We start from the raw sequence: 11,756 nt of genomic DNA, 5'->3' as shown, positions 1-11,756 counted from the left end.
TTCCTCACAGCTTAGATCGCAAGGGAATCTGCTAGCCACGCCTTCCACAGGCCGTGTTATTCGCTGGTTTTGGAATCGAATGAAGAATACGTTGCATTCACCAAGATCCAGAAGCACATTCGTGATTTGAGGGATGTCTTTTGACTGGAACGGAGTTAGACCTTGGTTCATATCTATCGAGATCTGTACCATAGTCTTCGCCAAGTGAATTCGGTTGATATCTAGTGATGCTCTCATAAGTGCTGCATGCCGTGGAAGCCCAATCTTTGCGAAGTCTGCTGTATATACATTTTGCTGAGCTAGCACAGGACGAGGAGGAAAATCGAGAGCTGCCATGGTTTTAGATAGAAAATATCGAGATTCAATATTTTAAAAAATAAAAGAAAGAAGTCGTAGAGCATTAATTATTAAAAATATTAGAAATATTAAAAATATTAAAAACGATTAATATTTAAACGATTAATTTTTATTTTTATTTTGTTTTTCGTAGTTATAAATAAAGATCGATATGTTTTCGCGCATAATTTAATTCTTTTTATAAACAAAATCATTGTAGTATCATCAAACTTAAATGTTTATTATTTGTTGTTTCTAATCCCTGTACGCAATGGAGCTCTCTTAGCCTCAAGGCTCCCCGCCTCTTTTCTCGTCTTTGAAAATGGGATAGCAAGCTTAGTTCTATACCACATGCCCTTCTGTGCATTGTTCCAAATAGCGTAATTGCTATATCCCATCATTAATTGAAGCCAATAGTCGCCAGACACATCACCAGGAGTGAAAGGTGCACCCGCTGGGATATTTCGGAACCATTTCATTTTCTGTTTATCGTTTGCACCTGCTGGAGGCACCATACTAGGGTGTGTGTTCTTCTCGGAAACTGCGTGGCAAGAGGCGCAAGCAGATATGTAGTTATCAACTGTAAAGAATTAACGCACATTGATGAAATAGGGCGCCGAGATAGTGTACCTGGTCCATTCAATCTGCCATTCCATCCCCAGCTTGGTCTTGTTCCCCCGAGTGAACTTCGAACGCTGTTTACTTCAAGATTGATCCACGCTTCCTGTGGCTTTATGCCAGCTTTTGCCATCTCCTGTGTCAACTCCGGATCATTTCCCCAAGTGATCCCAACCGGTATCATACGATCCCAACCCTTTACATCATGTATTAGGATTTCAAATGTAGATGATTGGATGTAGTGTTTCTTAAACTTACAGTTTTTTGCTTCTGACTTCCATCATACATGAAAGTCCCAAAAACCCATCCGATTGGTGCTCTGTCGTCACGAACCGCAAAGTCGACTTGGAGAAGACGCACTTCTGATGCTTCCGCATTGCGCTCCATGCCATTGGGCATGCCGTCTGGTGACAATGGTTGCTTAGCAATAACCTGTAGGATGTTAACACAAGGCTAGACATCAATTAGAAGGTCTTCTCACAGCTTGCATGGCTGGAGATCCTTTCATGCAGGGGATTTCTGAGTCCGTCGCATCTGTCATCAGGACCTATTTGACTTCATCAGCATTGAACAGAGAGCTATCGAGATATGAACAATTCCTACCTTGAAAACGCATGTTCCCAGAGGAAACTTCACGTCCTGCCATTTCGGGTCGTTTGGATTTGCCCAAATCTTTCCAAATGTTGTAGCACCTGGAATAATTCAATCAGAAGCACCTTGGAACTCGTCCTGAGTAAAACCGATCGACGTACCAATAGCATTATAATACCGCAAGCCCAGCTTTGAAGATATCGACCTTGAGTTTTCGAAAGCTCGAATGGTGGGACTGGTCTTTCGAACGTGAGACCATTCACCGGCTCTCGACCATTGTCGCTCCAGTGCATCCAAGACGCATGATACCAATCTCGTATCGGGTTCTTCTGTACGACAAACCCATTGTTCACATTGCCTTCGAAGCAGTAGTCCTTGATCACTGCACAATGCATTCAAGGATCAGCCTTGAAATCAATTCGTACCCATGGAGATTCCGAGAGCAGCATCCTTCAACTTCCCATTGGCATCAACAGGACCTTTGAGAAGGTTCCCTGTGGGAGTCATATATTAACAATTACACAGGCAGAGTCAAGCAGAATAACTTACCAATGGGTCCATTAGCGATACCAGAAAGACCTGGCATTGGAAGACCAGAACTTTTACCAAAGGCTGTCTCTGGTGCCGTCTTGGTTCTGGACTTTGAGTTAGCCTACTGACGTGTAGTAAGAGTTGGTCTTACGGAGAAGACATCTTTCCTTTGTGGAAATTGGGGGAGAGCTTCGAGTTTGGTTTTGAACGTGGCTTGGAAGAGATTTCAGTAGCGACCCTAAGCTTTGGTCTTGACGACTTATTTTTGGAGGATTGAGGCGAGTTGACTGAGGAGGCAGAAGATGGCTCTGGTATAGAAGAAGTGGAAGATTTTCTTGAAGATTGTGGTGGAGAGCTTCTGCCTGAAGTTGTCCTGGGTCTTCGAGAGCTGTTCAAAGATTGAACTTTCGAACTTTTGCTTGAATTGGAGTTCTCTGGCTTTCTGAGGAAGAAGATGGTCATGCTGAAGAGGGCATCTTGCTCGACTTTATGTTGCCTTGTAGGCCGAAGACTCTTCTCCTCTATATGACACGACTTAGCATTGTCCACCTTTCCGAGAGGCTTGTCCATCTATCTTGCAGCCACAATGCACGCATGCGGAGAAGTTCATATCTGCAACACTATACTGCATAGGACAACACAAACTTGCATGTCTCTTTCTATTCTTTGGCCGTGATCTAGCCCCTCGGGGAGGTAAATCCTCAGTGTGAACTTTTTCGACCAGGAGAAGGTAGACGTTCGCTTAGGGAGATAGGGACCTTGGGCGGGGTTCATGGTTCCTTATTTGTGGCAACCCCGGATTTTCTTCATGGTTGAAAGCTTGCGCCGGATGTTCTAGCCGCCCGTCTGAGACATGTCATGCCACGTCGAGTTATCAAATCGGGAGCTCCCGCCTGGGCCCATTATAGCCTTGATATTATTTCCGTTCCGGTCTCTTCCGCCACTAAAATCCGTTTGATCGCACGACAAAGAGGTAGTATAGCAATGCTAGAAATGTTTTAAGGATAACAGAATCGCAAGAAGAACTGATCAGAAGAATCTTCAAGGAATCTCTCGATACATTCGATACGTCAAACGGCCATGTTTTGTTATTACACTCCGCTTCAATTCATAGCCTCCGTAAATACCTCTCATCGTTCATAAGGAGCCCCTCAGACAGGATTGGGGCTGGACAGAATGGATACGATAGGCCACATTCTGAAACCTAAGACAGGATCCTTCAGAATTCCCCGCAACATAAATAAGAAATGTTGGCAAGTCATGTCGAACATAGGCAACAACCACGCCACTTGACTTGCTATCAGCAGCAACTCCATGAGAGCTGCCCAATTAGGATAGAAACGCAGCCCGTAAAACTGCCGAGTGGGTCGCGACGCGACATAACTTCGAACTCAAACGCCACATATAGGTCGCAATAAGAATTGATTTCGCGGTTCCCACATCTTAACACACTTCGCGTGATGCGCGACATCTCGGAACGATTGAGTCAATACTAGGTTGAACCATGTTTGAATGAATACATGTTGAGCAGTTCCGGAACACGCAATCGGTGGTTGAGAAGAAGACATCTAGGAAGGAATAAAGAGTGTGCTAAACCCCTCATCCTGCTGCACGAACAAGCATGTCTCTCACAATCATTGTTGGAATGTCCACGATCTTCGGCATCTCGGAAGCAATCAAGCAAACCCAATCCAAAGGTCGAAGAGACGAACATCGGAGTAGGAAATGTCACCTCCTAGTCCACTGCTCCAAGTCCTCCCAATACAGCTCCATTCTCGAAGGGAGAAGAATCGTCTTGTCGGGTGATAAGGTGAGAAGCATGCTTTTCTTCTATCAAGTTTGTCTGACGCCATATTTCAGCTGTATATCGACACTGGGACTGATCTAGATGTTCCATTTGGTCATCCATTTTCGGGATACTTTCACCCCTACCCAGAAGCGAAGTACTCGGGCCTCATATCATCTATCTGTGACGACCCTCCAATCATGAATTGGATATATGTTGACAGAGACACATTGGAAGTCAAGTTCGGCACCAGACCATATGCCGAGCACAACCATAATGGCCCATTTGATTGCACCAGGCAAGATCGAAGACTGACATTTGGAGGCTGGGAAGGGTGGTTGGCTGTCAAGGAAGGTGAATTTTGGGCATTGTATTTTGATAGGGACAATGATAGGTTGGCATCCAGCGTGAAGGCAGGGACACCAGTGCTAGAAATCGAGTTGTGGCGGAGGGAGATTCGAGAGGGTCCGAGAGTGAAGGTCGAGAAGAAGAATCAAGCAGAGAAGGTGGAGATTATACCTGGAATTGAAATCGTAGCACCAGATGTTGATTAATGCATGGTGGAATATTGTGGGATATACCTATTCCAGTGATGCTCAACTCGAGGTGTTCTGCAGTGCTAGGGGATGCGTTCTTCAGTTTTGGGCTCAGCCTTCTCAAATAACTCTCTGTTGGTGATGTGCGAACTTTGGACTGGCTTCAGGACGTGGTAATCGTCGACTGCCGACATAGTTGCGCAGGTTAGCTACTGTGCTTCTTGTGCTGGGCCGCTCCCGGGTGATGTTTTCGTCGTGGTCGAGCGTCCTTACTGCATCTGCCTGCCTCAAGAAGCTTGTTGTCACTGAGATAAGCAACTCCAAGCTGGGTCTTTCCTAGTTGAGTGCTGACTAAGCGGGTCCTCATAGCCCACTGGTGGCCTGAAATAACTTGCTTCTGATCCGACAACGCAAGCAGTTGCAACAAGCTCTGGGGATGATACATCTGGAATCTCCCATGTTCTGGCTACTTCGCAGTATCCGTTATTGAAGCCGCCGTCCTCTCATGGAATCAGAAGTCTGATTCGTCGTGCAGACACGTGATAGCTTACAAATTTACCTCAGTTGAGAAAACAGCTTCGGATTCCACTTTTCTCGTAGGAAGTCAGCTTTACGGCTACATCTATTCATTGGCATGATCATTTCAGTGAATCATTGGCTTCAAATCGTAGTTTCCTCGACTTCTCGCTCCCGTCTGAGAATGTGAGATCATCACAACATCCTTGTGTAGAGGTGTTACCTCAACCAATCGGTTGCATTTCACTTAACAGGTAGGCGCCGTAGACTGCATATGCCGTGCTGACAGATCCTCATCTTTCAATCTCCTTCGCCAAAAGCGCATCCCCAGAGGACCTTCCTCTTCCAAGGGAATCTGATGGTATCCAAAGTTTTTGTCTGTTGCTTCAAGTGGCTGTCCATCAGCGCGATCCGCTAGAAACCCTCACGCAGTTTACTGCTTCCTTCACCTTGCCAAATAGAGAGCTATAGTATTATTGCAACTACTGCCTCTGAAAGCCCCAATGACTCTTCCATACTTCTTGCTGCAACGACACGGTCTACGCTTCCAGACCTTGGAAGGGAGCTCCGTTGAACGAACGACGACATCCAATAGCGACCTTGTTGCGCAATCTACAAAGATCCACGGGTCAAAAAAATGTGAACCTCAGCCTCCCAGTGATGGAAAGCTTTGCAGCTACTGCACAGAGCTGATGAGGAAAGCCAGTAAAGATAGAGACGACGGCAAAGATGGGTTTCGCCATTATGCACTGCTCACTGACCTGAGAAATTCGAGTGCCGATTGCTCCATGTGCTTTGCTCTACTACAAACTTTCGATCCTGAAGACGTCGCAGCAGCTATATTGCCAATTCTAGAGCACGAGGTATGGAGGTTAGCTTGCAGAGACAAAACTTTTAATTTCTTTCGATACTCGGCGCGTGTCAGGAACTTTACTCTCGGAGGCTTGTATCGCAGCAAGAAGGATTTCCGGGAAAAGGAAAATGGGGATGAATATTGTTCCGGAAGAACGCTTGTCTTCTGCATCGGTGATGGTAAGTATCACTCTCCAGACCGAAATCCGCAGCTCACCGGCTAATACTGCAAGGCCCTGTCTCCCGTCGACCCTTTTGGACGAGCGGAAGCATTCCCGATGCATTCTTTGAACGAATCACTACTCCTGTCCTATCAGAATGGATCAAAGACTGCAATGAAGGCTTTGAACATGCAGCTTGTCATTCAAGATCCGAAAATGTTCAAACACCTTTGCCAACCAGAGTCCTTGATGTCGGTCCTTTCCTGAGCGGAATTGAAGCAAAAGTTATTCTGTCATCAGGTAGAACAGGTAGATACATAGCACTAAGCCACTGCTGGGGAACACATCAACCCCTCACCACAACATCAGCGTCGCTTCCTGAACGGATGGTAGGAATCTCGCAAGAACAGCTTCCGCCAACATTCTGGCACGCAATCCAAGTCACTCGAAAACTAGGAATAAAATACTTGTGGATTGATAGTCTTTGCATAATTCAAGGAGATCGAGAGGATTGGGGAAGTGAAGCTGTAAAGATGGGAGACGTGTACCACAATGCCTACATCACCATAGCCGCGGCTGCAGCGACAAACTCTCTGGGTGGTTTGTTCTGGCCTTGCAAGCAAGCTTCGTCGTTCTACGCCGATGAAGGGGTTCCCATTCGCTGGAAATGTCAAGACCGTACCCACTCGACTAATATATGGCCCATATACGATTCCCCGTTGGGAAGAAGAGCATGGACGCTTCAAGAGGCTTTACTTTCAACCAGGGTGATTCATTTCGGCGAAGATCAGCTGTATTGGGAATGTGCAAGCAAGCGTTGTTCTGAAGATGGGGCAGTTAATGTCTTACATGAGAAAACCTACCTCTCCCTTAGACCGTCCAAAGACACACCGATCACGTTTGCTATGTTGGGTGGAGCGAAAATAGAGCGCGTGCATGCGAATTGGATGTCCATGGCTATGACATATAGCCGGCGGCAAATAACCCAACTTGGCGACAAGATACCTGCTTTGGTTGGAATCACGGCCTTTAGTAAATCTTTGACGGGAGATTTCCATTTGCTGGGCCTATGGCGAAGTACTTTGCACGCGGATCTGCTTTGGCAGATTCCGAAAGGTGATGCAAAGGCGATGCCGTCTGATATTGGGCTGCCTTCTTGGTCATGGCTTTCAGTCAATGGAGCCATAGATTATCCGGAATACTTTTCCAGGTCCAATCCAGAGATGGAGCTGATTCGAAGTCATATCGAATGGACAGGAGTCGAAAACGTCTCGAGGATCTCGATTGCTGAGCTTGTGATTAGTGGAAGATTGAACAATGCTACCCTTCTACGTGGCACGGGCAAACGTCCAACCAAAGGGACTCGCAAAGGAGCATTCACTTTACAGATGAGAAACGAGACTCACAACTCTATGTGTATTGGTAAAGCGCGTGTGGACTGCGATGATGGCATTGCTGAGCTGTCAGTATGGTGCCTGCTCGTTCAAACAACTCCAGAGAACGGCAAGCGTCCCAGATACTTCGAGGTTCTACTTTTGGACCCTGTTGATATTGATGGTGGCAAATATCGTCGTGTTGGTACTGGAGCGTTTCGGGATTCAAAAGAGTTGTGGAATAGACAGAACGATGAATCGTCTGGCGTATCACAGCTGCTGATCGCTCCCTTCGATGGCGTGAAAAGAATTAAATTCGTCTTAATATGAAATACAGGTGATCGTATTAGCGTACATTATTAGCTCCAGAGCTACACTGTCTGAGCAGGAAAAAGAGCGACTTTACACCCATTCAAGTTCTGAAACGTCGCTCTCGTGTCCTCAGTCCATGGCCTATCGTCACGACTTTCAAGTCTTTCAAATTCCCTCAAAATCGTCACCATCTTGTATGCAGTCTTTGCGGAAACAAGACGGAAGCCTGGACAGATTCGTGGACCGCCACCAAATGGAGTGTACTCCCAAGTCGGCATCAAATTGTCCCATCTTTCAGGCCTAAACTCATCGGCGTCTTTTCCCCAGAATTCTTTATCTCGAAGGGTGCATCGGAAATTCATCTCTACAACATCTCCTTGCTGGACGTAAAGAGGTGCCTTTCCATTTTTTCCTCCGCCACTAGGTAGAACAACCTCTTTGATACATTGTCTAGAAATCAATGTTGAGAGTGGTGTGACCCGATGTGTCTCATGTATCACATTCTTGAGATATCCATATGTCTTTAGCAAGTCATAAGTGATGCTCGATCTCTTGGTAGGTAATATTTCTGCTCTCAGCTTGGCCCAGGCCCCAGGGTTTCGGGAGAGGTGGAAAAACGCATTACTGAGGGTGATGGCGGCTCCATCGTGCGCTGGGGTAAAGAGATTATGCATCTGAAAGCGAAGGGTAAGACGGTCTTGAGTTGCTTTTGCCATCTCGTCGATGATTCTAAAGTGGTTATCTTCACTTCCAATTCCAGTCTTCAAATTCTTTTCTCGTCAAATAAGGGCCTCGTCGACGAGTTTGTCAAGAAAGTTGTTGACAGTGTCGCAGTCACGCCACCATTTGGGATCACGATGTAAGAAGCGCAACTTGGGACCCAGCACCAAACGCACCGCCAATCCTCGCTGGGCATAGAAATATGCGTCCAAAAATTCTTTGTGTGAGTCCGGGGAGCGCAGAGCATCCATTGATTCACCAAAGATAAATTCGCTCGCAGTATCTAGACTCCGTCATGATTGAGTTAGTACGCATACGTGCGAAAGCAGGAGCCTTACCAAGCGTCTGAACAGAGGCATCAAATCTACGGTCGAGGTGTCTCGAGGTATCAGATCCATAAGCCGCTCAACATGTCTCCCAAGGCTTCGATTGTCCAGATTGGCAATGTGGATCACGTCGAATGATGGTTTGATGAGTTTCCGGCGGATAGCCCATTTCTCTCCTTCTACAACATTAATGCCACACCCCATAGATACTCGGCACCAGACCGGATCCTCTCCACACCGAAGTGATCAAAGTAGGTCGCATGAACGTACTTGGTGATCTCTGGATCCATGGTCTGGATATTTCGCCTGCCCAATGAATTGCTCTGGAACGTCTTGCCGTACTTTTGGAAAAGTTGCCATTTCAAATCAAGGAAGTTTCGTTCTTCGAAAGCTCTCTTGTATGATAAAAATAGATCAAGACCGAAGATTGGGTCTTTGTAGGGGTAGCTTGGCGGTGCCTGGCAGCCATTCTTTTGTATGACAGACCTGGAATGGAGCCACGCCAGGAACTTACGACACACGACGACCAAGAGCCATATTGACAATAGGGTACCAACAATAAGCTTCAATGAAGGAAGTTCTGAGAGGTTCATACTGGAACTGAGTACGCAGGAGAGCGCGGCATAGAATTAAGCCAGATGAGATCTTTGTGGTCTTTTAGTACGAGGGTATTTGGAGACGATACATTGCCGGATGCTTTTATATAGTTGCATATGGGAGAGCGTGATGGCTATTCACGATTTCCCCTTTAGCCGGTGGCTCCAGCTAAATGCTGACAGGCTGCTGCCATAGAGTTGTTGGATGTTGGAAACCCGAATGTTGGAAATCACGTGGTTTTTCTCTGCTTCAACCGAGTGAAAAAATCACAAATATGGATACTCCAAAATCATATTGTACAAAACCAACTACAATTCGGAACTTCGAACCGGTCAGAATTAGTGAAGTAGAAGGAGAAAAGACCTGTTCGCTCAAGACAAACCTCATGATTCCCACGTGACATATACAAAATGCTCGATGCTGCTTGTTAGACTCAACTTTTCAGCAGCTTATCAGGGAAATGCTAGGAGAGTCATTTTTAAATAGTCTATCCCACTTTTCTGTAACTCGGTATGGGGTAGTGAACGACAATCGCACGTGACAAGCCTCCAATAAGCAAACAACGGCTTCGCTTTGCTTTTCTCGTTAGTCTGCATTTCAACTTTCAAACGAGCTCAACTCTCTCCCTCTTCTCATCATTGGATTCACCACCAAGCCCGTCTCCTATTTTGTGAACATTGCGTCACAACTGCCCTCAAAAATACTCAAGTCTCCACCTAGGACCCTTAAGAGATTGAACAGGCTATTCCGATGAAGCACTTGAAGAATGACAAAACCGGCAAAACGGTAGCAATCACCAAAACAAAATTTAAAAAAACGCGGCCATCTCAACGAACAGAGGCGTCCATCTCCAACCACCTCCGAAACAACCCTAACAAATCCAAGCTCAGCCCATTCGACTTAGCAAAGCTGATCGAGAAGCTCGTCTTTGCGCTGAAGACAGTAGGTGATTCGGAGGATGTCAAGAGTTATCTTGATGGCGCCTTCGAGGATGCTGAGTCTTGTCAACAGGTTAGAACGAATTGCCAAGATTTAAAGTCACTTCTTCAACAAATTGGGAATAGAGGTGACAGCTCCAACAATGACTTACCAGCTACTTTGGCTCGGTACGATCAGTTCATGGTACTTAGATCTGACAGCTCGTCGATGTATTTATGTCGACCGATTGAGGTTTTCGAGTTCAACAAAACATCTTACAACAGGCGGAAGACTCTTGGACTCGTGAGAACGCAAGGCACCACGTTCCCTCTGATGTGCGCCCTGTCGGGCTTGGAAGTGCCCGTTAAAGAACACCCAATGATACTGGACAATGGAAAATGGCTTGTTTTGGTGAAAAGAGTCGCAAAATTCTTCGGGCACGAGTTCAAGGGGACGCAATATGACTCTTGGGATACAAGGCCTCAGGGTGATGTCCAAGCATCTCATGTCGAACCATTCTTGATGCTATGGTATGCTCTCTATTTAGTCAGAAGAGTTCTGGGAAAGGAAATGCCGGATGAGAAGCTACTAGGACACTTGTATCTTCTAAAAGCAAGAGGAGAGAACTTCGAAGCGGAGATTCTTCTGAGCAAGTGGTCATGTAGACCATGCCAGAAATTTCTGAAGAGATTTCAGGATTTCACGGGGATTACTTTCTCATTCAAAGACTTTGACAACTACGCACCAGTTCTGCCTTTGAAGAATGAACAAAATGAAGCTTATTATGCTCGATACGGTAGCTACGACGATGAAGAAGAGCTTGAGCTAGCTGTTCAGCTAGCAATGGAGAACATCTATGAAATCAAAAAGGCGAGGAGCAGGCCGGTTGTGGAGCTACCTCGAGTTCAAGATCTCTTCGAGAATACTTCCCAGAAAGGTCACCACCAGACAGCGACAAACACTTCAACAGGCACCACTTCGCTTCAAATAAGTCGTATTCGTCATTTCATGTGCGATGCATCCCAGCGTCAGGTCAAGACTATCATGCTACAAGCAAATGTGAAAGTCTTGACGAATGAGAATAAATGCACAACGCAACTTGTCGACGGCACTTCCAAAACTGTATCTGGAAGAGATACGAAACCTGCAGAGAAACTGCAGCCAGCACCAGGAGGTGAAACCTTTTCTTTGGAAGCTAGAACACGAGCCAAGCTTTTGAAGAGAAGACAGCGAAGAAGACGCTCAGAATCTCCATTGCTCAAAGAGAAGGATAGATGGGCTGGGTATGGCTCTACCCACACAAGACATGGCCGTAAAGGTCGATTCCTGACATTTTGAGCCCATGTCTGAATACTACTTCGATCTGTTAATTATGTTGAGCTTTCTGCATTAATCTTGCGCCAGTATTATTAGAATATGGATAAAAAGGTCGGGTTTACAGTCTGCGAGTGTGCATCCTTTGGGGAAAAGCAAAAAGAATGAAGCCTGTTTCCTTTGCAAGCGGTGGAACATTGCGCTTGTGATTATATTACTAAGATCTTGGAATACTCATAAATCAAACAGATTGACAACAGCTACTGAAT

The 11,756-nt window shown here is 46.0% G+C and overlaps 5 protein-coding genes across 5 annotated transcripts; 3 read left to right on the top strand and 2 right to left on the bottom strand.

Annotated features, from left to right (window-relative positions):
• Nucleotides 1–555: 555 nt before the first annotated feature.
• LY89DRAFT_640748 (uncharacterized protein) lies at nt 556–1,940 on the bottom strand (the record flags this gene model as incomplete). Its single annotated transcript, XM_018211678.1, has 6 exons — nt 556–916; nt 967–1,150; nt 1,213–1,386; nt 1,436–1,501; nt 1,558–1,646; nt 1,703–1,940. 6 exons carry the CDS (start codon nt 1,938–1,940, stop codon nt 579–581), a joined length of 1,089 nt encoding a protein of 362 aa, XP_018075215.1. The 3' UTR covers nt 556–578.
• Nucleotides 1,941–3,697: 1,757 nt separating this feature from the next.
• LY89DRAFT_571142 (uncharacterized protein) lies at nt 3,698–4,323 on the top strand (the record flags this gene model as incomplete). Its single annotated transcript, XM_018208594.1, has 2 exons — nt 3,698–3,886; nt 3,937–4,323. Coding segments are annotated over 2 exons (576 nt in total), but the record flags the coding sequence as incomplete, so codon positions are not given.
• A 905-nt stretch (nt 4,324–5,228) lies between these two features.
• On the top strand, nt 5,229–7,651 carry LY89DRAFT_611326 (HET-domain-containing protein). The gene is made up of 2 exons (XM_018210578.1): nt 5,229–5,946; nt 6,000–7,651. Exons 1-2 carry the CDS (start codon nt 5,418–5,420, stop codon nt 7,628–7,630), a joined length of 2,160 nt encoding a protein of 719 aa, XP_018075213.1. The 5' UTR covers nt 5,229–5,417; the 3' UTR covers nt 7,631–7,651.
• On the bottom strand, nt 7,624–9,195 carry LY89DRAFT_716162 (cytochrome P450; the record flags this gene model as incomplete). Its single annotated transcript, XM_018218252.1, has 4 exons — nt 7,624–8,382; nt 8,671–8,837; nt 8,929–8,999; nt 9,173–9,195. 4 exons carry the CDS (start codon nt 9,193–9,195, stop codon nt 7,672–7,674), a joined length of 972 nt encoding a protein of 323 aa, XP_018075212.1. The 3' UTR covers nt 7,624–7,671.
• Nucleotides 9,196–10,005: 810 nt separating this feature from the next.
• On the top strand, nt 10,006–11,511 carry LY89DRAFT_730870 (uncharacterized protein; the record flags this gene model as incomplete). The annotated part of the gene is made up of 1 exon (XM_018219521.1): nt 10,006–11,511. The coding sequence occupies one exon, from the start codon at nt 10,006–10,008 to the stop codon at nt 11,509–11,511; it is 1,506 nt and encodes a 501-aa protein (XP_018075211.1).
• Between the last annotated feature and the right edge of the window lie 245 nt (nt 11,512–11,756).

The sequence above is a fragment of the Mollisia scopiformis genome (assembly GCF_001500285.1).
Source record: "Mollisia scopiformis unplaced genomic scaffold LY89scaffold_6, whole genome shotgun sequence".
Lineage (NCBI taxonomy): Eukaryota > Fungi > Ascomycota > Leotiomycetes > Helotiales > Mollisiaceae > Mollisia > Mollisia scopiformis.
The sequence above is the reverse complement of the archived record's forward strand: the minus strand, read 5'-3'. Positions and strand labels throughout refer to the sequence as shown.

Bases quoted from the DNA above. Each gene is read 5' to 3' on its own strand.
- LY89DRAFT_611326 (XM_018210578.1), top strand. From the start codon at position 5,418: ATGACTCTTCCATACTTCTTGCTGCAACGACACGGTCTACGCTTCCAG. The intron at 5,947-5,999 runs GTAAGTATCACT...TAATACTGCAAG, and splicing joins TGTCTTCTGCATCGGTGATG to GCCCTGTCTCCCGTCGACCC.